This window comes from Varroa destructor, unplaced genomic scaffold, assembly GCF_002443255.2.
Source record: "Varroa destructor unplaced genomic scaffold, Vdes_3.0 BEIS01000001.1, whole genome shotgun sequence".
In the NCBI taxonomy this organism is placed as follows: Eukaryota; Metazoa; Arthropoda; class Arachnida; order Mesostigmata; family Varroidae; genus Varroa; species Varroa destructor.
In genome coordinates, this window is record NW_019211454.1 from 75,753,264 (window position 1) to 75,778,363 (window position 25,100).

Consider the following 25,100-nt stretch of genomic DNA (forward strand, 5'->3'; position numbering starts at 1 on the left):
CTCAGTCTAGTTAACACAGCCACCACTATTAATAATGAGGCTACTGCAAGATTTATGTTACTACCAATGGGTATATATATTACTGATTCCGCCGATCTGGCCAATTGTGTTACTTGCGATCCACAAACGACCACGAGAAGAACGTACCGCAGTCGAACAGATGCCGACAGCTGCTACCGTTTGTTACAGCAGCGGGGCAATGGAGCCAAGAGGCAATGCGCTGCAAAGCAGGCGACACCAAACGAAATTCGTTGGTGGCAACCCATTGCCCTGAGGATACAAGGGGAAGGCTGACAGGGGGAGGGGACTGCTTTTTCTCAACAGCAGCAGCAAGTTAGTTGAAGCTGGAGCACTATGTATTCATTTATAGGTCACAGCCTAGTCGATTGTAATAGTGTTTTGATGGAGCCACTCTTTCGTAATTTCTACATTATTCCAATTTCGCTTTTTTCTTTTAGGGGTGTTCTTTTTGACAGCTGCCAATTCTTTATGGATCCAGCAGTATATAATTTTTGTAGCCATGTATGTAAACAGCGTTCAAGTCTCCATATACAGATAGAATTTTGTGTTTTCTCGTTGATCTTGTGTCAAAAATGAGTAATGGATGTTGACAAGGCCGACTTGTTCTTTTCGCATTCTACATATGCGTATTTTCAGACGTATTCCCGAATATTCCCTGCAGCAACAGAATTTCACACCGTTTGTGAATAAATGAGACAGACAATATTGAGTTAAGCAAAATCCAGCAAATAGGAAAAATATAGAAAAAAAAAAAACTCTAGAACGTTCCTTGCTTATTCGAGCTTAGTATTGTTCATGCACATGTAATATATGACCGTATTTGCCTACTTTTTCCTTGGAATCTTCTAATTTGAATAGTATTATTATGTAATACATTGATATTGTTGGACTTGACGACAAGCCTACAAGCGTCGCAACATCCTAATTACAACCTAAAAAAATAAATGTTCTGTGCAAGTGGCAGTAAGTTCACGCTCACACTCACATAAACCGTTATTCCACTTTGCAAATTGTTGTCGCACATATTAAAAAGAGCGTGATTATTTGGTTAGGGTATGGTGCTGCCATCTGAGACATCTTCATAAATTTGCCGTTTGCGCACGTGACCTCCTCAGGAGCTGTCCAGCATGAGGTCACTTCAGAGAAAAATACAGAATTGGAAGGAACAGACCGATCCATAACCTTGAAACATTCCTAATAGTCACGCAATCAGTCAGCCGTTAGCATTGACAAAAATGGTTAGCTAAGCGTACACTATGGTCAAATGAGTAATCCTTCATATATCTGGTAAAATCAAATATATTTGATGGTGAGTCCACTGAAGCGGTCGGAGCAAAACTACCTGCGATTCCTTAAGGCCACATGGTGGTTAATAATAATTAATAATAACAAATGTAATAAGAAAATGAACAATTTCGTCAAAGAGAATCAGCCTCGTAGTTAACAAAAAAGAAGAACGCTTTCATGAACATAAGAAGATTACTCTCAATGGACAACTTAAAGTTAATTTATCGCTGAATTTTTAAATACCAATGAGCTATACTTTGGATTCAGAAAATTAGTATCTTTTTCGTGATTTTTACGTCCCTCTCATGCACCTTACATTGGCAATATATACATGTATATATATATATATAAATGCTACGAAGGGCGCATAATGGCAAAGGGGCTTTTGAACTTTGAAAAAGAACTGTAAATTACCAACGATGAACGTTCATGGTTCAGGGACCCGTTGCAGTAAAACCTTTCGATAACGGAGCGTGATAATCAACCAATCAAATATGCTGACCGGAGAATGATGGCATATGAGTGATTGATTCGGACCCAAGGGTAGTCCTTTTAGTTGCGTTCAGACCGCAGTTTACCACTATCCGTTATTTACCGTTGATCTTTTTCAAGGCATAGGACAGTCAACCGAAGGCAAAAGCTTAAGCAAGGCCGGAATTCGTACGAGTTTTTGTTAGGATGTACTGCTATCGTTCGGCTAGATTTAGTCATCAAAGGCTTGACAACTCCTACGCTCGAGCTCTTTGCGACCTCTGTCGTTCAATGAAGATAAACTGCTCGCTTGAGACCAAGCCAGCTGCCCTCGCGGATGATACAACCACGGCAGCGACGACTGACAGCCCATCAACATCGACACAACCCAGTTAAGGGCATTTCAAGTAGAATCGAGGAGAAGAAGGGCAAGACGCAGCAACGATACTGTAACAGTAGCAAAGACAGCGAAGCACAACTGCAGAAGAAAAAGAACCCTAGAAAGAATCGTATGCAAGTCAAACGATATAGATGTAACGTAAGTGCGAGTCAATGTAATGCTAATGAGAACTTCGATGTAATCTTGGAATTGGTACAATTATATAGACGCGGAACTAGGACAAGTAACACCAGAGCAGCAGCTAAAATTAGTCTGTTACTTTTCATCCATTACATGTTACTAAAGCCCCGAAAAATATCAATCTGGGGGTACCATAGGCGCTTGCTCTATCCCTCTGTACATTCTAGAGCATTTACAGCACTGCCTACGCCAGGGAGACAGACAGGAAGAAGAAAAATAGAGAGTTGATAGAACTTGCTAACGTTTGACAAATTTGCTTTGACTTGCGGTTTACCTAGTGTCAAGCGCTTTCAAGAGACTTAGCATTACACTTATCTAGTGGCCCTACTTGGACAGAGACTTTAGGTGATAGCGCTACTATGTAGAGAGCCACCAAAAAACGGTATCTATGAATAATGATAAGGCAGCAGCGGCAATGGGGTCACGAGTTATGTGCAACGGCTCAATGGAGTTGATCGGAACGTGAACAAGGATTTACGACACATTTCTACAAGCAAACGCAGGATAAAGCCTATGGGGCAAAATACAGATTTGTTTTTAATTGTATTGGTTTAGTGGTCTTCTAAGAAAAGGCGAAATTAGAATATACAAGGTATTTAGAAAATTGCGGAAGCCTATGGAAAATCAAGCAGAGATATCTATTTTTGCGATGCTTTTCTTTCTGTTGCGTTTTAAAGTAAACGTCGTTATCTGAGTACAACTTTGCCTAAAAACGAATGAGGATAAAATGCATGCAAGTCCCTTCTAAAACCGTAGAATTTTGGCTAACCTCCTATAGAGCTGCGATATATTCTCTTCATCCTGTACGTTTCCCGGCCAGAAATACCGCGGCTATTACACTCTCAGTTAGTGGCGATGGTGGACGTGACCTTTATACTCACGGACTATTGCCGTTCTTCCTCTTTGGAAACTTTCTGCAATTCTATTTTTGTGTTGAGAAATAGGTTTAATTTTGCCTATTTTATCGTTTAGATCCCTAGACATACTCTAAGTGTCCCACCAATGGTGGGGGAGTCCACCGGTTAAGTCGAGAGCTCAATATAGTTGCATGATTATAGCTATAATTGTCTTCCGATGAAATGAATTTAGTACTCCTTAAGCAAATGTGGTGTTTGCTACGCCTACTAAATACTACCACATCAATGTATGCGGGAGGTGAGGCCAACCAAGTGAATTCAGTAGAGCTTTAAAATGGGAGCAGGGATGTGTATAGAATAGGAAGGTTGTTACCTCTACAGTTTAGAGGGAGCCAGGAGCTAGTTCAATTAAAGCAACTTCTAATTCGTTAAAGTTGGAAGATGAAAATAATGTCATTAGGATTCGAATCGTCGGAAACGTTAATTTATTTTTAGCGATCAAAGGATGAAAATTCAAGAGAATTGTGAGAATAGGCACAGTTATTTATCGTTTTTTACTCGAACGAAAATTCAGGATCCCTTAAAGGACCGGAGTACTGTCACTAAGGGCCTGCAGGTTTAATCTATATGTTGCGTGCCATACATATATCTACTTGCCTCGTCATTCTTTACCGTAACCTGTAGTGCGTTGCAATTCGATTTAACATTTATTATAACTAAATACATCAATGCAAAAAGCTTACAGATCGTTACAACAAAAACTATAAAAGTATAACATCTAAAAAGAAAAGCGTTCCTTATTTAATAAAACACCTGCTGCATTTTTTTCTGGGATTAATCGAAGCGCAGTTTGTGCTTGAATAAGAGCAATTAGGTTTCACATGTTTGCTATTTTACTGGTTTAAACTAATTCGGCTCGATCATTCTGGTATCTAAGTTTAAGCTCCTTCAGTTTTTTTCGTTTCAGTGTTTTGATGGAACCCAAAAGAAAAGATGGGATGGACAGCACAAAATAAATCAGTTATGGCAATCTCCTGCCATTGAAGGCCGTAGCCCAATCACCCAATCATTCGCTGCGGCTGCACATCCGCTTGTTGACGTAGACACCTTTTAGGAGAGAAGTGAGAAAAAACAATAGAATGGAGTGAACAAAATGGACAAGTGGAGCTATCAGCCGTAGTAGCTGCAACCGACGAAGCAGCAGCTCCCTCGAAAAGATGGAGGCAAGAACAAAAAAAAAAAAGAAGAGAGGCGAATAAAGAAAGAGACGCCAACAAACCTAAGAATGAAGATAACGAGAGGCATGGGAGATATGGGTGTGGGCGTTGGAAAGTGGGACTTCTAAAAAGCGGTAAACATGCACATAGGAGGGAGTCAAATGGGCGAGGGAAAAATGGGGCAAGCACTGAAGGAGTAGGTTTAAAGGAACAAAGAAAGACAATGATACAGATGCAATTACCACAGAAAGAAAATTCCGCAATCGCACTCATGCGGTAGCAGAACAAAGGACTAACAGTCATTGAAGTACTGACAGTAACAAGACAGAGACGAAATTCTCGAATGAGAAGATCCAGCTGGAAAGTGGCAAGAACTTGACTTCATTAAGCGGAAATGATCAAATATAGCTTCCTGACATCTCGGGTTCATGTAAAACGATAAGTACGTAAATGAAGCCATGCCTTGCACTAATTGCTTGAGCCAATGATTACTATAACCTATTTATTAAATTATTTTATTGAGTGCGCTTATTTGCTCACTACGGACTGCTCGGCTCATCTTCATAGTGGCTGTTGCTAAACGGTGAAATTAACGGGAACTAACAAATACGTGTGGTGTAATATTTGACTCCTAATTCAAATCACATATATATATATATATATATATATACACATATAGTTGGGATAGATCAGAGTTGAGGCTTATCTTTTTAAACTTTTGAGGAGTTTTTGTTACCTTGTACTTGTATTCAACATGTTTCAACTCTCTATATATCTTATTTTTGTAATTATTTACTATATGTAGTAATATTTAGTATATATAGTCTATATTATATATACTTATATAAGCACTGTGACGAACAGACCTTGCAAATTACGTTGAAATCTGGAACTAGTTACCTGATGCTAAGGTTTAGAAAAAAATAAAAACGTAAGTTGGGCTCCTACCGACAAATCTAATAGATTTTAGAACGGGGTCAGCATAAAGCCAAGAGTATTTACACCAAGAAGCAGAAACCGTGTAAGAATTAAGATAAAAGCGAACTTGAATCTCTGCTGACCGTTGCAAAATATTTTTAACACCAATGAAAAGCCTATTGATAATAATATAGATTACAATAATTTTATGCCGGTTAGTCTTATAAGCCTATTATCGAAATCGGGTCTTCAGCAGAATTTGGTTATAATTTTTTTGAAGCCGTTACCTTCTGTAAACGTTCAACACGTGCATGCACATACCAACAACTTACGGTTACAACTGACTATTTATGTGCACTGAAAATAAAGGTAACCTGTGATAGATTATATTTTATCCAGATTATAATTTGTCAGTTCGGTTTTGTATACTGCTCAAAATCGCTGGCGGTGACAATGACTAGCGGGCTACGTAAAATATAAGTTCAATAGTCATTATCTTCTTAATAACGTGGGTAAGGGACAAGGGGTCTTCCGCCGCGTGGCAACGATGTGAGCTTGTACCCGCTGATATTCAATGCTTGGTATTTGACATCAGTATAGTCACCTGATCAACAGGGCATAACCGGAAAGAAGAGAGAGGTGCTTAAGAAAAATACATATGACTCTTTGCTTTAACATCTCCACGAGGATCTGGCCCATACAGGCCGGTAATGATGGCCGCGGAGCTCGTGGAGAAATTTTATTAAATTTAATTTATTTTTGCTGGGTTTCTTATCACCAAAGCCCTTGTTGACGAACGGTTTTCGACAAACCGAGTCTTCTTTTCGAAACCTAAAGTGGTGTACCTAATATATATGTTCATCTGTCGTTGCAATGGGCGTTGCAATGCATAAACTGTCTATAAGAGAGAGGAGAAAATTGTCTCTTGCTACTCTTGATGGCAGGCTCCGAATCAAAGCTCATTAGCAGCTATATTTTTAATTAGTTTTTAAGCATAATTAACTAGTCAGACAACAATATAATGCTGTATCTTTGTTTCAGTATTTGTTGTCAACAGGATCGGGGCTGGGATTAACCAAAACTACGCAGAGAAAACGATATTCCAATCATTTCTAAGATGATGTGCGAAAAACCGGCGGCAAAGCTCTATGTTTAGCTTGTCAACTGCAATTATAATAGGATAAAGTCAGGATTTAAAGGACGACCTCAGTAGGGCTGCAAGCAACCTAAATGAATAAACTTGGGTTTAAGAGGTACCTGTGCTTTATATTTTGCCGTTCGTTGACGTCAACGAAGCTTCGACGTCGAACGAACAGAGAAAAAAAAATGAAACCAGGAACAAAAAAGTGAATGGGGCGAGCTCGAAAGCAGAAGCAAAGAGGAAAGAGGACCGAAATAAAAGACAACGAGGATTACTATTGCGACCCTGCTGTCTGCTTTGATTTGTCGTGATTGATCCCATTTCTGCTCCCTTTCTGCCTTGGGTGCTACGCAAGTTTGTCAGAACTTGTAAGACTTGTAAACCGTGTTTGCTATCCGAAGCCTAAATGTGGTGGGCTTGAAAGTGAGCCGACTAGCTTTAACAAAAAGAAAAAAAACATTAACATCATCATTATCATCTAATCTAATAAGTATTTTACGCACGTCTATTTAAACCTCACAACCCGGTGGACCCCTTAAAAGAGATCATGAGTACACGAAAGTACGATGTCTTTACCTCGTCGTTTCACGATTATATCTGAACTTTCGTCACTTAAGTCTCTGCTCCATACGAAGCAGCATATTTGAAAATATATATTAATTATTTCGAAATCGAATCTATTATCAAAGCATAGCTATTTAATATATCGGAACCAGCTGGGCAATTTAAGATTGTTTGTTACTTACCAATTATGCGGTTTTTATCAAACTCCGTGTACCATCCATTTTTCAAGTGAGCTATGACATTCTTGTATGCTATTAGTTTGAATGTATCTCGCGAACTCTAGAATATTAAAGCCTTGTGCCATGGTCAGTTTACTGCCCTCAAGTAACCCTACCTGAGCTCAAGTTCAAGCTGGTGAAATGCAGAAGTATCACTTTGATGGCTCACAACTGTAAAATAAAGCCTTCCTGCATAGCTTTCCTCATACAGTAGTAGGTGTAAACTGAGCAAAGACTTCGCTATCTGAAGGACAACAAATTGCGAAAGAATATGTTATACCCCATAGCCATATAAAGAAAGAGCAAATCTTAGCTTTAGTTGCCAACAGATTTACTGTGCCTATATTGTACACTGCACGTAAAGTATGTCAATATAACTGCAAACGATGCACGTAATTTATGTAAGGCCCATGAAGTGCTACGGCTCTGCTTATGGGATGATGGAAATTTCATAAGGCCGCATACTAAGTAGAGAGGCCTGATAACGCGCCCTTTACCAAGTTCACTTCATTACTTCGTTATAGAAATTATGCCAGATTCAACCCGGTGGTTTTCATCCTCTTGGATGAATATGGTGTGTTTTTTCGATTTTTGGAAGACCGAAATTCGTGCATATGTGGACATAACTTGTTAGAACGTAGGCAGACCTGTTTTGACAACTGGTGTAAAAGCAAGGCACTCCTTTTAGACTGTCAGCATTACATAATAGTGTAACTTCTACCAAATGGTATTGTTACACCAATTCCTTTTATTTATTGCTATGATACAAATGATATGTTAGCTGTTAAGTGAAAAAGCCACGCCCGATGGAATTTCTATAGATATCTTGATCTGTTTTTTTGGGGGTAGTGCTTTCGGGAACGTAGCAGCTAGGTGGAGCCTTACATAAGTAATTCATATCTATCTTATCATGTGTCAAAACAATGTATCTAAACTAAACAATTGTGCAAAGGCGCAATAGTACAAGAATAATTATGCAAAAGGTGTGTCTGTCTTAGAAGAGGTTTCCCTTTTTTATTGATTTAGACTGATACAACTGAAGCAAATATTGCGTATCCAGGCAGACTTCTTGAATAATTTTGTACTTCTAAGAAAAGAAGTACTTTTTTTTCACATTTACAGAAACCATGGTGTTTCCGGGTTCGAAGCTGTGATGATTCATTATCATCAAATTTGTGACGAAGTAACATGAAATGATTTCGCGGAATTCAGGGAAATAATACCCCATCAGCATTCTGTCATAGGAAAAGACTTAGGGTACCCTCAATAGACGTAATTGGATTTTCTTAGTTGACAAATTGGAGAGCTAAATACGTTTGCAAATGTAGCTTTGCCGCTTTTTATCGACAATCTTACTAGTAATCTTCTTTGCCTTATCATGGGCTGTAATACCAAAATGGCCCGAATGTCATCGGTCTATAGGATATAGTGCAAATAAGAGGATACTAATGATACCCATGGACAGTAAATTATATAATCACGTAACAGTTAATGCGTTGAAGCTGCTTCGAGTTATCACTCATGAAAACAATTTGCCGTACGATAGCTTAAATTTTGCGGCATCGAGCTCAACAATTGCTGAACATTGCTTGGCATTTCTCTTGCAGTTAGTTTGCCAATGATCTGATTTTTAGGAGTCTACCAATGAGGCGTAGACGGACTTTCGGGATATCTACGGCACACGTTGGATTGCAAGCCATTTACAAGAGGCCGGCATTTATGTAACGTCGAGCACGGTAGTACATTCAGAAGTATGTTATCACTTTCAAAGTAAGCGTTGCTGTCGGCAGCTTATCGCATCAACTCACCAAGTGGTGTTAATGGGACATGTCTCCTGCCTTTGAAGCGGGTACTGCACTGAAAAGGTGTGCGACCGATAGATGCTTCATAGAGTCGCTCAGCATTGAGCTAATAGTAAGGCTTCTTTTCAGACATTCTATGCCCTCAAATAAGAATAAGAGATAGTACAAACATAGCACGGACAGAAGACAGGAAAAGGCGGCCATAACAAGGCCTCAATCGTGAAATAACTCCATACAAATTACTCTCAGGGACGGAGATTGATGACTACTCTACTTTGCTTTTTCAAGAAACGAGTCTCTTAATATCAACCGAACTCATTTCAAATAATATAACTAGATCTGATGCAGGCAGCGATAAACTTCAAGGTAGCAAAGATAAAAAGTTACCATTTAAACTACCGACATTTATCTGTCTGAGAAATTTTACGGTCGATAAGGTTCCATAAAAGAGCGAAAGTTAACAGCTGTCTTCATTCACCAAATGCGTTAGTCGAGTCGAGGTTCGTTACGAAACTTAGTGTGCTATTCTGGCCATGAAACAAAGAAAACCGAATGCGGTAAAACTGCCGCCAATTATCGTGCCCCTTAGTTTGAAAAAATGCAGATTTGAGAGGACGAAATTTAGAACAATGAGCGTTTCACAGTGTGAGTTAGACAACTACAGCAATATAGTATATATGGATCATTTACAGACAATTAATAACTGGTCTTGTTCAAACTTTCGAAGATCTTTCTTCTGCAATCATGGTGGTAAAGGCGTTCTCACCTTAAACAATTAAAGCGTCCTTTAAATCACAGGGGCACGATTCACCTTAAAATTAGAAGCTAATTCCGGTGATGGGCTACGAAAGGAAAATGTCTATTGCCTTAGAACGTAGGTGTGAAAAGACAACACTAACATGCGGTCATAGCAATGACGACAGCTGCAAGCACCAAATTCCCAAAATTTTCGAAAATCCTTTGAATGTTGTACTAATAAATTGCTGACATTTCAAAACATTCCCGCTTACGTAAATATATGGGCAAAAGAATTAACCGAAAGAGGATTGGAGCTAGAAGGGAAAATTGGAAATCTTAAACTGGGAAGTGCCGATACAGAATGAAGCTTCAGGGAACGTTTCAGCGCTATAGAGCTAATGGCATGAAAAGTTTCTGACGGCGTCATAAAGACGCCAAGTAAAACAGCACGCAAGCTTTTTCACTGCCGCCGAAACGCGCATTAAAAATATTAATCGAAATTCTTTTATCTGAACTCTTTTTTTTTTCCTATAGGCTTTAGTAGAACAAAGATTTGACGGGCCACTATCACATTTATCACATGTTCGCCTTCTCTGTCTCGTTTTTCCCTGTGCAAAATATCTGCCCTTCTTGAACACCTTTCTCCCTCAACCTATGGCGTTTAGTCTGCGCATTTTCCTGCGCTGTTTCAATTGTTCCACATTGGTAGTTCTCAGGCTAACGTAACTCACTTGTTTTACCATCATCCTTATTATCGTCAAGGGAAGTGTTCATCGGTCTGTCCGCTTCGTGAATCTTCTATCATAGATTTTTGCTTCCATTTAGAAAAAATGTGCTTCTATTTATTTTAAACTAAAATAATTAAGTTAACTATTCATTGTAATTGAAATTCCTCAATTTACTTGAAACGATTTCATAAGATGCTTCTAGTGATAGTACAAAAGAAACGTTGCGTCATACGTTCACACACACGTGTCGCCCATTTGTACACTTTTTACAAGCCTAATTCAATCTGATATCGTGTACTGTTCGTTGTTGCAGTTCGTATCCCTCCCTACTTCCTGTGGTAGCCGTGAAGGAGTACGGCACGAGAAATATGCTCTCTCATTTATCTTCGTCTATTGTGATGACTCTGACGAAGTGTCACTGATGCGAAATCAGTACCTAGCCTTAAAGTGTTTATCAAGGGACAAAGGAAGTGCGAGCAAACTCCAAAGCAATTAGACTGATCCCGTGTATGTAACGTAATTAGAGAGAATAATACTCACGCGATTAACACGGTAGTAACCGAGAATTACGGTAATTGCCAGCCACCGCTCGAACTATAGGTCAGTTATAGCAATCCTGATGGTGATAGTGGGATTAATAGAAATCTTAAAGAAAGCTTAAAGGAGTTGAGACAACTTAAACGAACGACGGGAAGAGAGGCGTGAACCTGGTGTAAACTTAACGATGTGGATTTTGTAGAACAAATAAATTCTCCAGGGAAGCGTAATGGATTAAGCAGAGCAGCTTGGCTAGATAGACAATTATTTTTGGGACTCTTAGGAATGTTGGTGAACTTAAATGGTTTAATATACATATCCAGAAACTGAGAGCTTGAAAATCAATATTCAACAATTGCCTATTTTCATAGATAACTGCATATTGAATGAATCTGGTGGTCTGGCGCTAAAATTGAACTTCTGTAAGCGAAAGCATACTAGTTTCAAAGAGTGATGCCGCAAAGACAAACATATTTCTACAGTTTCGCTAATTTTTCTAAGATTAGTTAAGGGAAATATGATCATACTCCGATTTGGGGTTTATCTAAGTTTTTCCTACATAAGCGACGCTCATATGACAAGCAACTCACCATAGCTATAAATAGCTAAATGTGTCTCGACATATTGTCTCTGAAAGTCGAATTTTATCTCTTTACGCACCTTTTTTCTGCCAAGTTTTGTATAACCACTACAGCTGATTCGGTAAACGTTTAAATCGTACCAATGTATATTCAGCTACTCAGTATGAAATCTAAAATGGTAGTCTAATTTTTCAAATTTTATTCATGGTATACAACATTTTGTCATTTTGATGACAACTTGTTCATTTCACTGCTATGAGAATTCAAGATAAAAGTTTTTACATCACGACAGTTATCCCATTAGAAAGTTATCGGGCTTTTGAAAAACGATAGTTTATAGGAGGTTGTCTGGTAAGTGTGATGTATAGCAGTGAACCCCTATGTGCGGTCGAATGTCTTATAATAGGGGTGGTTTAGCTTTATTCGCTAATCGCGGCTAAGTCTGTTCGACATCTTGAATCGTTGGCAGTCCGTTTCAGCCACAATTGTGATGGATAACAATTGCTGAACAACTAAACTACTAAACAGACACTATAGAATTTGTAGCTGTGTGTTGTTTTAGAAGACTTAATTTTATCCACCCACTGATGTGGCATCTGCGATGGTTGTAGAATATCTATTTTTCATGGCAAGTCACCATACAAAATAAGAATCTTTACGCCTTTGTCTTCGATACTCGTTAAGATCATGCGAAGTGTGCCGAGATGGACAAACGGGGTATTTTTGCATCTTAGCAAACTTGAGTGTTAACGTCCGTTTTCCCTCTCCACCAGGGCTGTCAATACCTCACTATTCATTTGTGCATGGGGTCTTCCGCAAGGAATACTTTCTTTTGGAACACTCTAAACTCACTTTTCACAATGCTTCTGGTAGTGATCGTTTAGCGAATATAACATCAACGTAACAAACCGCAGTTGTAAAATAAATATTATATTCGTAAAACACAATAACAAAGATATTTTTTTCATCCTGTGCGCAAGTAGCTTCTTGAATGTCAGCACTCTATACTTCGGAATTTTTTAGTATTTACTTCGCGATCGTTTTCTCAAGTATTCTACTTGATGTAGCGGTAAGCAGAATTAGACCCTTGTTCTTTGTGTTTATCGTCATTCCTAGTTTAAACACAGGGGATATCCACGCCCTTCTGTATATGTTTGGTACGCAGGATGTGGAAAATAGCTAAACCGATCTCCGCCCCCGTTCACTTTTAATTACCCGAAATTAAATCAAATTTGGAAAAAGCATCTTCATCGGTATTCTAAGAATAGTCGGTAAGTGGAGTATGCGTCGGCGTTCGCTCACAGCTTTGATACTATTAAGGGTTGCAGGTCCTTTCAAGCTTCATGGCAGAGAAACGTTTTACGCATCAAATGAAAGTAGAATGACCATGAATTGCACTATGGAAAATTAAATCAAATGAACTAAAAGTCTTAGATATACCTGTGCGGTACTTCTAGTAAGAATTCAAAAAGTTACTAAGTGAACCGAATTGTTACGGAATGTCCCTGTCAATATTTAACAAGACCTGCATAGTTATCGTCTGTCTATGAAAGCTATGCATATAAAAAATAGCGTCAGATTTCTTGACATAAGCTTCTTGTAAACAGAAAGAAGTACATATACACAAATAGTTAAAACTTGTCTGCTTATCCACAGACTTAATTGGTTTAAAAGAGCTAGAAATGCATATTCCATCTAACCGTCAGTAGCTATCAGGAGTCGTTTATGTATCGAATAATATATATAACACGTTGTCTAATGTTTCTGTCTTCCAGATAAGCCTCCATTGCTGATACTCAAAATGTCGTAGCAGTCAAAGGGACAACACGGTCGCGATGTCAGTCGGGGCACCGTAGCAGCCCCTTCTGCATGCCTATGTTACAAAAAACTCTATTATCTCACTTGGTGGGCAAAAAGTTAGGTTATTCTTGCTACTATTATCTGCGTTTCTCCAGTGCGTTCTTTAACGTCAACGAAAAAGCCACCACTAACTTTTGTCTTGAGTTTGTAAATTACTTCTTGTGTTCTTGAATAATTTTCCAATCACCCTTCGCATAGGTCCCTTGCAAACGTGGGACGACACGTCGGGAGCCGAGGAAGGAGGTGGCTGAAGGATGGCGTTAGCCAAACGACGTCGCTCATATTGTCGTAGACCTATTTCGCCCATGAAGATTTTTAGCGTGCCATCTAACGTGCCAAACGTGGTGGTATTTCGAGCCCAAAGTGCACCTCAAACTGCCACAATGGTCACTGACCAAAGATGCATCATCATGCCAAACGATAACCAATACGGGCACTCGACGGCTGTAATCGACTCCCCAGTAACCAAAATTGTTCGAAGTAGAGGTAGAATGAGACGGAGAAGTCTGATGTGTACCTTACCAACCACAAGAAGAAGTACGAACCCATTGTCTTCAACAAGGGCAAGTTTGCCAGGCGACACAAGAAAAGTACCAAGATACTATGATGCCTTATCGACTTCCGGGGTTTCAGAGAGACAGCCTATCCAGGACTGTTACCACCACAACTACCGTCCCTTTCATTGCGGGGGAAGACGACTCCAACATCGAATGAAATGGGAGGTGCTTTCACTTACCTTCGTTGTTATATTATCGTTGAACGCGCACATGGCGCACGCACAAGGTAAGTTAGACGCCGTGCTCTTCTTTTCGATTACTTATTATTTTTTATTGTCTACTTTTTAAAAGCTAATCATTTGCAGGTAGCGGTAAATACAAGTGATTCCACTGTTTAAAAATTAACATAGTCCATACTAATTGGCTTCTCGTTTAAATAATTCCATGGCCAATAGGTGAACACGAACGGAAATACAGTTTCAATAAGAACTTTTTTCAAGTAACTAATACCTTGTTTCCACAGAAAAGGAAAGAGGATACTACTATCAAGACTTTCCCTTTGACGAGCCTCTGGCATCTAAGGCTAATTAAAATCTGCACGTTTGTTGAACGGCGCTGTTTTAACATGAACTGAATCTTTTTCATGTTGCTTAATGGCGTCATTCAATTTCTATATTCATATAAGCTTGTACTTTTAACAATACTTAATGCATTTTAGTTCCATTTGCAAAGACGTAAAGGTCGTCTGTTTCGTTTTCGAAAGGGATTATTCGACAATAAGCTAAACAAACGTCATGAATTGGAGATTCATCCATCCTCCGTCGCCTACACGCTACTTGCCGATTTTTTAGTGTAACAGATGTTTCCCTAATCGAAGACAAATTCGTCCTAAAGCGGGCTCGACGATTGTTTGCTGTTGCCAACGCCAAACATAGAATGTTCAATCCTCTGCAGTTCCATCGGATATTCATTTCAGTTTGTTAACAAAGCCTAATAATAGCATCATTTAATGTAGATCGTGCTTTCTTTAGAAGTAGGAAAAATCAGTAAGCTGACAGGGTAATAGATCCAAACGATTTAGAGACTAGATTTCGAAGAATACGTATATGACGATATAGGTTTACACCCATCAACCAATGATAATCGTATTATCGTTTTTCTAAAAATTCGTCATTATATAAAAAAAAAACTAGAAATCTATATGATCTTTAGGATGTAATCATTTGAAGTCAATACCGCGTTAAAATCATACATACACATGATCCAGATGAGATCAGAGAGACTCACATAGTTGTCTCTCTGATCTGGTCTGGATATTCATATAACTGCACCAAAACATCGTTCAGTCCTTTTTTTCGGTATTATACTCTATATAGAGCAGTGCAGTAAATGTGTGATAATGACGACAATGATAACTCTCGTTCAATAACGGCCGACAACCTTTTGTTTCTATTATGTGCGTGAACTGACTCGGTACGATAAGTTATTATTGGTTTGCCTTACATAGCCATATAGACAGACCCTCTGATTGTGAGCTATCGCCACTGGCATCCGCCAATGCGATGGATAATTTAGGTTAACGAGTCCGAAATTATTAAAATCTACCAATTCACATTCATGTGGGGTAGGACGCCTAATTTGTTTGCCTGTTTCGATTTAACATACAAATCTATTATGTGTCATTCAATCGATATTACAATCTATAGGACCATGTGTCCAAAACAAGCTTAATGTACCTTCGTATAGTGCTAATTCGGAATTCAGAAGATATCGTCCACGTGCTACGTCTAGGCTATGTCGTCCTTTTAAGTATCTTTGTAAATGAATATTCTCGGGCACAGGTATGAACTTAGCTGTGTCGTATTGGAAGGGCGGACCCACAAAGGTCTACGAGTATTTCTCGCCAGTCTATGATACCGGTAATTGTAGAGTATTAGTAAACTCTTGTTGAGTGACCTTAAGATATATTTGTGTATAACAAATGTTTGCTTTTTCTTGCTACTATTAGGTAGCAGAACTAAGGACGTTTTGATCAGTTTATATATATATATATATATTAGCAGCCCTGTTAGTCTGTTCGCTCGTGAACTTTGTTCATGCATATGACTTTGATTTAGTCATATGTAATTCTGAATAACGCTCTTCTACACTACTGATCTATTAGCCTCAGCCAGCAAAACTGCAGCTTAAGATTCAACCTGCACTTGGTGTACGAGTACGATCCCCTTCAAAAAAAAACGCCTGTGATTTCATTTTCTACTAAAAGCTAAAATTTCGTAGCCCAAGAGCGAGTTCGTAGAGGTTTATTTTGGATATCGAGTATTGACTGCATTTTTAAATCACTTTAACTTAACTCGTTCACGATCTCTTCCGTATTGGCACCAGCTGCCTTGTTTCATTTTCTTTAAATGCTAATGCTTTAAAGTAGTAGTGATCCCAAGATTACTCGTTCTTAAATGCTTGACAAAAAAAGCGTGTTGACGTATCCATATGTATACATATATTAGAACAAGATTATCCTCTCACTTTTAGTTCAATTTTAAGATTTAAGACAGGCTATTTTATTAGATTACTTTGCTTTATTAGTTTCCATGCCTCTTGTTCCAGCGAATTGAAGGAGTTCCTCACTTGCTTGCAAAGGACACAAACAGAGAATATGTACAAATAACATAGATGTGAATGACACAACGAACCGATTTAAACAGTACGGTTCAGCAAAAACGGGATGCTTATTACGTACCGTTTTGCAGTTTCCTTGCAACTACGCCAAAGGGCATAACTAGACCAATGAAAGAGTGAAAGATTATGAAGTCCTTACAGAGTGGTCTCTCATAATAGTTAAGCTTTTTCGATTCTAACATAAAGAAAATGAAATTAAGTAATATGAACAGCAAGTCAGCAAACCAAGTATATAAAGTGTCCGCTGCAGTTGTGCTTAAATCTAGTCGGGAACTGATGAAGACTGGCATGAGAGTGTCAGAAAGAAGATGAAGATGAAGGTGAGGTACGGTAGTCTGTTTTTGTGTCTGGTCGACAGACGGCATCTGATCTCGAGGCTTACCTATGCTTTATGCTAAGAGCCTTCCTCATGGAAGCCCTTCTCGGAAGTTGGGAACCAGACGCAAGGGAAGGGCTCATCGACGAAGATTCGCCGGGATAGTTCAAAGCTGAATAACGGCGGAAACACGTCAAAAAGAAACTTGAGGTTTCGATAAACATAGTTATCCAAGCACGAAGATCTCGTGTTTATCTAAGGAAACGAAAGATGAAAGCTGTCAGTAGTACAGGTCCCTATAAAAAATGATAAGAGAAATCATCGAAACTCTTTCTGTGTGTAAAAAATAGGTTGTATAAAGGGTCTGAAAGCAGACCCGTATACAGTGTTTACTTTTCGTCGAAAGGAATGCAAATTACAACGAATGTATTGCAGTTACAATAAAAGGAATACAAACCCCCTTGGCGATATCAGTGAAAATCGTCATACTGCGCAGCTTTCTAAAGACTCAGAGAACTTTCATCATCAATATCAGCGAGTTAAAATTATCGAAGCAATTTGACAGGCTTGTCTTTGTCTTTGCGTTTCGTCTTATCCACAAGTTTTTTTAATATGCCACTTGTACCTATAGATTCATACGATAATTAACACACACACGACGCGAATAACGGCACCGCGGGCTACAGCACGCCGTTGACTTCAATGAGAGGAAGAAATCTACAGGGTTCGTAGTATGCTCAGCTTTTAAAAATGGGAATAAGATAAACTGTGAATAAACTTAGGAATCAGCTGTACTGTTGTTTCTTGTATAGTGCAGGATCACATACATGATATAGACAGAGGAACACGTATCTGCAGTAGTAGAGAATCGCTGAGTGTGGAATGTGTTTTTTGTTTTCGCTGGCGGGTAGCATATGGTAAAGGTAAATTAGGGATGTTTTGACGTTTATTAAATTTGCTTAGAGAATTTCTTGTTAAATTTATTTTTACTTTTAGTTACGCGTTATACTTGTGCTGAAACCGGCAGAAGGCAGTCATATGCATTGAAGTAGTGCGAAAACGGTGGGTCATCACTAACTGGTTGAATCGTCAAATTTCTCCCCTGACAATGCTGATGTAACAAAGCTGAAATAATAAGAAAATGTTATTGGAGACTGAACGGTAGAGAAAGTAATGATAATTATTTTTGAAGAATGCCATTACTAGCTTCAACAGAAGGGTCACTGCCTACACTAATTTAATTATGCCGCACGCACTTCGGATATCTCTATCAGACCTACTGTGTCCCGTTACGAGCCTGCGTCCGTACGCGAACTCAGACATATTCATGCATTCTTATAATATCATTCTGTTGATACATGCTAACCTGCGAAGGACTACCGTTTAATGCGTGTTGTTTTCAGTTATTAAACTGCTGGCATTTCAGCTCTTCTTCTACAGTGTATCGGCAGAAAGTATTTTAAACTGCTGTGTACTGACCAGTCCCTAGGCTAGTACATAGTCGGACGGTGGCCCTTTGTTCTGCTATCCTTGACCCTCCTCTGCCTTAGCACGTATGAATGGAAACAACATGAATAAATGAACGTACATAACCATTTGCTTAATGAACAAGCTGAGGCAAGCAGCAGACGGGAATAAGCCGAAAAGAAAGAAATATTGGTGATAAACGTCTGGACCACGAACAGTGGTCCGTTTATTCGTTTCAGACCACAGAACCAAGACATGAAAGGTAACTATAGTATTATTATTTCTCTTGCACATTGATTACAGTGAATTATTTTCAAATCGTTTTCAAAAATTGCAACAATCACCATAATTTTGCTGATTCTAAACTCGATTCAAAGCATGGAGTAGAGGCTAATATCCGGCCGATTGCTAGTACATACCTGACGAAGGACGAAAGAAAACGAAACTGTGTTGCTGTTTCATAGTTGTATCACTCTTGTCGGGCTGTTTTGAAGGACGAGATACATCCACATAGCAATACCTATTACTGTCCATACGTTGGGCCTTTAGGGTTGGTTGCCGAAACGCAAAAACTGGTCCTTGTGATTCAGTTGTAAAAAAGAGGTACCGCTGTTAACAGTCTGCAATGGGTGTTTAACCAAAAAAAAAGACTCCGTTTTGAACCGTTGCAATAGGCTATTTTTTCGAATGGGTGTCTTCAAGAATAACGCGTATGCGATTTACTATCTGTTTTCTAAATATAATAATAATTTACTAAATAACGATGATACTTTAGTCCCATGGGCTTTTCGTTATCTCGCTTTTACAATTTACAAACGATTTGTCACGCTCAATTGACACCGCTATAACAACTCCCGATGACTATCGTGCGTTCTGCCTTCGTAAATAAATACTATTTGGCAACATTCTCGGGGAGCCATTACTCGTGTAACTGTTTAATTAGTAATATAATAAATAAGTAAATAGTAATCGACATTACTATATCGATTTATTTATAATTAATTAATGACCGATTCTATGCAATCATACACTTCGGTTGTCCACTTACTTGTTATTCATTTATCGAATTTTGTAGCGTTTGGTTAGACATAAAGGAGATTTGAATACCGGTGTTCTTCTAGACTGGTTCCAGTCCTAGTGTAGACTAATCGAATTCCTTCACCTTAGAGCATTAAATGGCTACGCACAATAAACAATACTGAGAATAACGACGACCAAGCCTAATTTATTGCGGAAGGTCGCTTAGAGTGCAGCGCCCATATTGCCAGAGTAGAAAAGTGTCAATTTTTATACTTGTCCGAAGTGCACGTGTACATACATCGATATGCACTTATACGTACCTATGCAGACAAATCATAGAGGGAATTCAAGTGAGCACAAACATCTCAATCGGTTAGCTTGCACGCTTCCATTTCACCCGTTGGCTTGCCTAGTTACAAACAACAGAGAATATATAACCCTTTCTCTTTTTTCGAACAAAAATCCCAAGATCTACCCATTTTCAACAGGCAAACTGTTCTTGCATCACCTTTTACTTGCTTACTACGCGTACTCCTTCGTCTTCTTCAAATCAGTAATCCCAAAATCTCCCTCTTACTTCTTGTTTAGCTAACTTGCACAAATTCATACGTAGTTAGCCACTCTTCACACATTCATGCGTCCCGTACGGGTCACCCACACCCTCATTCTATCCTCTAGGCAGTTTCCATTTGCTACCCGATCGATCTCCGTTGCTCCTCGTCCTACTTCAGCCTTGTTATCCGCTTGTTTTCCTCTACGGCTCATTATATCTGTACCATATTAAAAGTAGCTGCATGAGCTTCGCGGCATCTTGGAGGATTGAGAGAAACGATGGGGGTGGTAGTTAAAAGAAACGACGCGGGCTTAACATTGAGGGGCCTTTATTGGATCAGCGAAGACCGTAAATTGCCAACAAACGATTGTGAGGATTAAAGAAGGGGTTTTGCTGCTCCTTCAGTCGGATGCAAACTTTGTAATCAAACAGTCGGTGTCTTCTGCAGCAGTACGCAATGTTTGACATGCAGCTCTGACTTTTCCAGCGCCTCTTGCAACTGCAACCGTACTTAGAAGCGTTCTGCCTTTTTCCGCATGTTTGTCTTTCCTAGCCGGGTCGTTACTGGCGTATTCGTCCTGCAGTTGACCCGCAGTGACAGGGTCGAGCGGCAGCGGCCTTCTCCTCAACGGAATCGGCTCAACCCCTTTCGTAGCTACGCAAGGTATAAACGAAGCGTCCTCTCCGACCCTTTTCTATTGATGAGCTCCCTCTGGTGCTACGGCACATTCCGTGCGCGATTGGACGAATGGATTTCGTCACTCTACTGTCGCCTTTTCCTCGTTTTCCACTGCTACAATCCATATTCGAAACATTGCTCTAACAACAAGAAAGAAACACAATGTTCTTTCACCATTAGCATGCCGTATGCCGTGCCGAATGAAGCCCCCACGGAGATACCTTGAAAAATAAACACCGCCGGAACGAGATACGCCGATAGAAATATTGTGTTCGAGAGGATGACATTGGTAATCAAACAGGGACTGCCTTGCCTACTCTTCGTACTAGTGGCCCGGCTTAAGGACTCAGTCCAGGGTGCTTGAGCCAAGCTGAGCAAAACCAACGACAGAACGACAAGTAGACTGAAAGACGACCATTGAAGATCAGAACCTAATAGGCAAGAAGGCATCAAGTGGTTCACGTGTCACTTATTCCATCTAGTTAAAGACATATATTCTTTTCCTATTTTTGCTCCTTTTTGCCATGCTAGATCCTGTTCTATTTGAGACTTTTACGTTTTCATTTCTCTGGGAAGACTAGAGTACGCTGCAGTAGCTTGTGACTAACGAAAAACGCATGATGCTAAAGATATATTGTTCTGTAGCTTACAAGTACTAGCCGCGGTCGACTGCCTCATTACCTATTTAGATATGACCTACCATTGACAAGATTTGGTACAGAGTTATATAAAACTAGTCTTTCTACCGTTTCGTTAAACCTCATACCAACCGCCTTCACTACATTACGTCAGCTGTGATACTTGGGGAAAAGTCCACCATCAATTATTACAAATAGCTCTCTTCTTATTTATACTCCTGTCAATCTGAATCAGTTATTTCACACGTAAGTCTTAGAACGACACTTTAAAGCATTGATGATACCGCTTGGTACTGCCACATCGGAACCAGATCATTTTACTAGAACATTTAAGACGTTAACAACTTGCCAAAATAAAATATATAAAGAAAGTTACTTTGTTGGCTAGCTTGGGGCAAACACCATTCTATTGTACTGAGTTCTGTTGTAGATTTATCTTAGACCAACAAAAACCTTTTTCCGCTTGTACTCACCTACCTATAACCAAATACTTACCAAATAAACTTACTTAAAAGATTCGGACACTATTAAGATCAAATCTTTATTCATAGCCTAATTTGTCGTTTATTGGCACAGAGGATTTAGCTGTTAACAATTAGATAAGTGGAATAAAATGAAAGCTTACTTTTATAAGAGTCTGCGTTATTTTATTACCCCAAATATACCACTAAAATAAAATTTATTTTCAATTGATTCCATACTATGTCCTAATCATCTTGCACTCAGACATAAAATATCGATAGCATAATAGGTCATCATGAAACTTTTTAGTAAAAATTCTGGGTGTTTCAATCTTGCTTATTTTGCAAGACAAGGCGAGTATTCGATAGGCGTATGAGTATACTTACTTTAAGTTCGGCCTCGTTATACGAAAAAAGATACGTAATGAAGCCTCAAGCAAAGATGAAACGCGGTAGGAACTAACCCTGGTTGCACGTACGCTCGTAGTCGAAACTTTTCCCAGGAATTTCCAAATGACAAGATATCACCCTACGAACGAATACATATTTCTCCAAGGAAGCCTGGTTAAAAACTACACAAATATGATAAATCCGCAGCAAAATATTGTCTCGCACTCTCTTATGAACGCAATTACGTTTATACCTTTTTATATTATTGACAAGCACTATATATATACATATATGTATATATAGTGGAGTTCTTCGTCAATGAACTTTGAGGTCCTACAGATGATTAAAGAATTTAAGCTATTACTAAGCCCATTAAAATATCTCGAGAACTAAATTGTTTTACTTAAAATATTTAACTCAAAATTCTATCCTAAGGAGGCAACGTGGTTGGGTTGGTGTAAACGCCATTATTGACGCGGCGTCTAAGGATTAAGCCATATTCCACCGATAGTCTTTCAAAAAACGCAAAAGTAGCAAAAAAATTCGTAAGCGAAATCTGTGATCGATAGGACAAGAAACTATTAGATAAAACTCTTTGCAATACAAAAAGCTAGTCGCTGATGTAGCAGTCGACTATTAATAGCGAATTGCATATTACGCACACTCTCTCACATTCACCATTTACCTTCTGTATTCATATTGCTAATAACCCGTCAACACAGTTTTTTTCACCGCTAAGCGGTGCCCACATACAGATGTGTTCATTACGAATAAACAAATTAGTAGATATTGGACGTTACTTGTTTCATTTGTATAAGCAGTCATCATCACTCTACAAAAAGGATAATGAACGAAGCTTTGCACACCTTCAGAGGCACGGCCTGATGGATTAAGCCGAAAGGGCATAAAAGGTACATGACGATCATCATCGTTCAGGGTCATGATCTTTTAAGGAACCCTAGCACGATTTGTCATCGATGTCGCTTCAAAGTATAGTACATCGCAGTTAAACGAAACAACGTTAAAAATCATTTTTCATCTCCTACGCCGTAGCGAATTGTCGTTTTCTGAACAGCAGTTACTATTACATGCTATTGAGGTTAACAATGGGTGATTAAGAATGAAAGAACGAAGGCGGAATAGAGCCCCTCTTTCAAACATCTTACAAGATAGACATAAGCGCTCATATTAAACACAGGCCTAGTATAACAGATAGCGCACTGGGAAATATCCATTCGGTAATATAAATGAAAACCCGATGCTTTTATTTGCTCCTTGGACAACAGCCTTACGGCAATTATGTGTATATATTTTCTAGACTTGGATATCTCCATGTCAGTCACATGCAAAGCGGTACCATGGCCAACGCTGTCTTAGTTCTTGCTTATGGCAGCCAGGCTCCTATGACCTGCAGCCTACACGGCTGACTCGCACAATTCGAGAGAAGGCGCGTTATAATTGATACCTTTTGACATTAGCACAATGTTAAGATTTAACCATAAACTATAAATCATTCCGCTATATATACATATGCAGCACAATAAAACGTCGTTTTTGAAAAAGGTGACGTGGTACGTTCGAAACACCTCACCCGCCAATTTAGCGGGTGGTTATTAAGCAGCTAATAGTCGTTTCGTAATTGTCCATTTCAAACGCAGGTTGTACTCAAAATATACTAAATTACTGCCATTTTTTATACCGTTGAATTCTTGCCTGAAATATCTTTTATGGGATCGTTGCAATAGTTGAAACCGCTTTGAGTCAGCATGCCCAAACGAAACTAGTGAAGCTACGAATGCAGGACATGCTTAGGAGACAAGTCGATTTCTCTCCTACGGATCTAAATCGAGTCATATGTTTACATGGACTATTAGTTAAGATGGCTAATCTAGACAGTGTATATTATGTATAAACGCCATATCATTAGTGTATGTGCGACTGCTAGAACAAAATGACATTGCGTTGGTTTGATTGACTAAGCTCAGCGTACGTTACGGATATTTATGTTAAAAGTGCTTTGATCGTCTCGGTTATTGGTCAGAAGATCACCGAGTTACATTGGGCTTCAGCATTATTATGATAGACTGAGAACCGGCAATGCACATATGCATATTAAATTCTGAACAAGAGGCATTGAATCGATATTCAAGGTCTTTCCATTCATGGATAGAAGGACGCGTGGGGAGCCATGTTGCAATTATCACAATTTTCAAATGGCCTCACAGAAAGTTAACGAACAGAATAGATATGTAAGCGCAGAGAACCCAGATTCAGTTATCAAGTCTAAAATGGTCAAATGTGATTTACTACGGCCAAAGGCTGGTTTCTATCGAGTAGCGCCTTCATAAAAGATGACCAATATACATCTCGCAACAACCGCCACAGCGGTTTTGTCATAATGATTATAATAACGATAGCTAGCTTAAACCAATTATTAATACAATTTCACATAGATCATATTCAGGTTCTCTTGACTCAGCGAGGTCTGTGTCAAAAAATGTGTGACGATCTCGCAATGATGCCACGCAATAAATGCTAATGACAATTTGCAAAAAAACACTACGGTTTCAGAAACTGGGTTATCTCATAAAGTGCGTATTATTCGCCCTCTTCGACGCGTAAATTAAAATTCCGTAGCTAATCGAAGAATGTTGTAATTTGTTTAATTAAGGCTTTAAAATTAAACCGAGATCTAAGCAGTTCTATAACTGGAAAGCTGTTTAGTATAACAACAGATGTTCGAAATACTGATTTTTACTTGAAGCACGTACTCAACATCAATGGAAAAAGCGCACCCTTTTTTTTGCAGGAGCTAAAGACTGCCACAATGAAAAAGGGTTTTGCATCTGGAGCTCCAGAGGACCAGTAATAATTGTGTAG

General features: G+C 39.0%; 2 protein-coding genes across 9 annotated transcripts in view; one reads left to right on the forward strand and one right to left on the reverse strand.

The window, feature by feature from the left end:
* The window catches only part of LOC111243433 (protocadherin Fat 3-like), a 162,584-nt gene that overhangs the window by 37,502 nt on the left and 99,982 nt on the right, over nt 1–25,100 (forward strand). For 4 of the 7 annotated variants that reach the window (XM_086978391.1, XM_086978386.1, XM_086978390.1 and 1 more), the window contains one exon: nt 13,436–14,303. In XM_086978391.1, coding sequence (XP_086834517.1) covers nt 13,775–14,303 — 529 coding nt within the window. In that variant the 5' untranslated portion in view covers nt 13,436–13,774. Of the gene's footprint in view, nt 1–4,687; nt 4,876–13,435; nt 14,304–25,100 lie in introns of those variants that run through there. The other 3 variants (XM_086978387.1, XM_086978389.1, XM_086978388.1) reach the window with 3 other exon arrangements.
* Nucleotides 16,576–23,265, reverse strand: LOC147759103 (uncharacterized). 2 transcript variants are annotated; one of them, XM_086978392.1, is made up of 6 exons: nt 19,528–23,265; nt 18,899–19,099; nt 18,492–18,557; nt 18,022–18,137; nt 17,079–17,267; nt 16,576–16,644 (listed from the first exon to the last, which is right to left on the reverse strand). In XM_086978392.1, the coding sequence occupies exons 2-5, from the start codon at nt 19,011–19,013 to the stop codon at nt 17,091–17,093; spliced, it is 474 nt and encodes a 157-aa protein (XP_086834518.1). In that variant the 5' UTR covers nt 19,014–19,099; nt 19,528–23,265; the 3' UTR covers nt 16,576–16,644; nt 17,079–17,090. The 2 variants fall into 2 exon arrangements, with proteins under 2 accessions (XP_086834518.1, XP_086834519.1); XM_086978393.1 differs by lacking the exon at nt 18,492–18,557.

Excerpts from the sequence above, each read along its gene's own strand:
- LOC147759103 (XM_086978392.1), bottom strand. The coding sequence starts at position 19,013 with ATGGACAGTAATAGGTATTGCTATGTGGATGTATCTCGTCCTTCAAAA. Across the intron at positions 18,138-18,491 it reads ATGTACTAGCCTAGGGACTG|CTTTGTTACATCAGCATTGT; the intron begins GTCAGTACACAG and ends TTATTATTTCAG. Across the intron at positions 17,268-18,021 it reads TTCTGCCGGTTTCAGCACAA|ATAAACACGAGATCTTCGTG; the intron begins GTATAACGCGTA and ends TCGTTTCCTTAG.